The 2,160-nt window shown below is 59.1% G+C and overlaps 1 protein-coding gene across 1 annotated transcript in view; it reads right to left on the bottom strand.

Annotated features, from left to right (window-relative positions):
- Positions 1-638: 638 nt before the first annotated feature.
- Positions 639-2,160, bottom strand: part of MNX1 (motor neuron and pancreas homeobox 1) — a 6,272-nt gene continuing 4,750 nt past the window's right edge. Inside the window, 1 exon segment of the mRNA XM_040644527.1 lies at positions 639-1,003. Within this exon segment, the coding sequence (XP_040500461.1) occupies positions 639-1,003 (365 nt within the window).

Here is a 2,160-nt window from a genome sequence, read left to right as displayed (position 1 = left end):
CAAGGCCGGGCGTGCTCTGCGGGCTGCGGCGGGTCAGGACGCACGTCCGCCTTCGGGGCTGCGCTTCCCCGCGCCCGGGGCGAGCGGGCGGCTCCCGACGGGCTGGGGGGTCTGTCCCGTGGGGGGAGGCACCCCACGGCCCGGCCCCGCCGCCCCCGGCTGCGGGCGCTGAGGTGGGGGCGCCGCCCGAGCGGCCGAGCAGGGGGCCGGCCCGGGTCGAAGCCCGCCGGGAGAGATCGCTTCAGGCTCAGCTGCGCCAACGCGCTAGAAATCACCGCGCCGTAGACGCGGATCGCCAAGGTTTGGTTTTGCTTCTAACCCCGAAAGACATCTTTCTCTCCTCGCCCTCCGCGGCCGCCCTCTACAGCTCCCGCCCGCTGTCTCGGGCCTCTGGCCTTCCCACCAGTTGCAAGCCCCGGCCCCGGCCCCCCGCAGCACCTTTGGACCCCGAGATGGCCGGGGCCCGCGCCCTGCCGACAGCTGCTCCCGCCGGCCTCGGCTGACGTTGCATTTTATGGAACGAGCCCGGGCGATAATGAGCTGCCGGAGAGGATATGGATCTCACCCGGGCCCGAGGAGAGGAGCGGCCCCGCCGGCCCGCGGCAAACACCCCAATGAAACGCCTGGCCCCGCTGAACTCATTCATCAGCTGGGAGGACGGCGGGGAGGGGGCGCGGGGGCTGGGGAGGCCAGGGGAGAAGCCGACGGACGGAGGAGGGCCCGACGGCGGGAGCAAGAAGCCGCGCGCCCCGGCCGCCTGTTTCCTCCCGGCCCACGAGCCGCCGCGGACCGTCGCGGGGGGCAGGGCAGCGGCGGGCGCGCAGGTGGAGCGGGGCATGTGTGCCGCACATGGCGGCGGCCGGCTGGGCAGGTGATTGATGGCGCGCGCTGCAGGTCTTATTAACCCAGAGCCCTGGCAGCCCTGGCGCGAAGCGATCCGGTCGCCCGCTGCTGTCCTTGCGGACATTTGCACAGATCCCGGGAACACAGCTCCTGGCCGGAGCTAGAAAGGTCCTGCGGGAGAGAGGGCCGGGGGGGGGGGGGGGCTAGCCCGGGGTTACTCGGGGCAATCAGGACCCCAGACGCCAGGAAAATCATCTCGTCGTTTTAAATCTTATTTCCTGAAACATTCAAAGAGCGTGTTTCACTCCTGGAGCCAGGGAAGCAGGATCCTCAAGGAAATGAAAAATGAATACTCAGAATCCAAAAATTAGCTTCTGAGAAGCAATATGGTGCAACCAAACTGAAGCATACCTTATGCCCGGGGTTACTCGGGGCAATCAGGACCCCAGACGCCAGGAAAATCATCTCGTCGTTTTAAATCTTATTTCCTGAAACATTCAAAGAGCGTGTTTCCACTCCTGGAGCGCCAGGGAAGCAGGATCCTCAAGGAAATGAAAAAATGAATACTCAGAATCCAAAATTAGCTTCTGAGATTCACGCCTTCCGACTCGCGCTGACACCTGGTCTCAGGTATTTCTACCAACATTTCACACCTAGGACGCCCCAGGCGGGAATCAAGTTCCCCGCCCCCAGCACAGTCCAGGAGAGGAAGTGTTCCAGACACCTGTGTGCAATTCTGATTTGCACCTCTTGCTGTCAGTTGCAGAATACTCCCCCCCATCATTTCAACAACAAAAATAGTAAAGCGTGCTTTCATAACTCACTCCCCAAAGATCTGCTCTCTCATCCAGTAAAAAACCAATTTATTTTACATTCCATCATGGGAGATGGGAGAAGCTAAATAATAATTTAGCATGCATAAGTAGACGTTTCTTTATATATATATATATATAAATACAATATACAAAAATAAAGACAGTACGGTTCTGAGATTTCCAGCAGTTTGAATGCTCATGACATAAAGTTCCCCCTAAGACAGGTACGCACAAAACATTTTCCCTTTGTCAATACTCAGCAGAATGGTGATTCCGGAGAAGGTTTCAAGTTTTCCAGGTCGTCCAACACTGTAGGTTCCTGCCTTCTCCATTCAGGAATACGGGAGTCGGAGGCTCCCCCTGGTCGTGGTCAGCTCTTCTCACAAACGCCACCCCCCAACACCAATCAAAATTAAATTAAAAAGAACAGGAGTCCAAATTTGAACCCGCTGGGCCACCCTCTAAAGAGCAGCCCACACAGGCAGCCCCTGACGGTGGCGGC

Source organism: Ursus maritimus, unplaced genomic scaffold, assembly GCF_017311325.1.
Source record: "Ursus maritimus isolate PB19 unplaced genomic scaffold, ASM1731132v1 scaffold_3, whole genome shotgun sequence".
Taxonomy (NCBI): Eukaryota; Metazoa; Chordata; class Mammalia; order Carnivora; family Ursidae; genus Ursus; species Ursus maritimus.
This window is presented reverse-complemented; position numbering and strand designations above follow the sequence as displayed.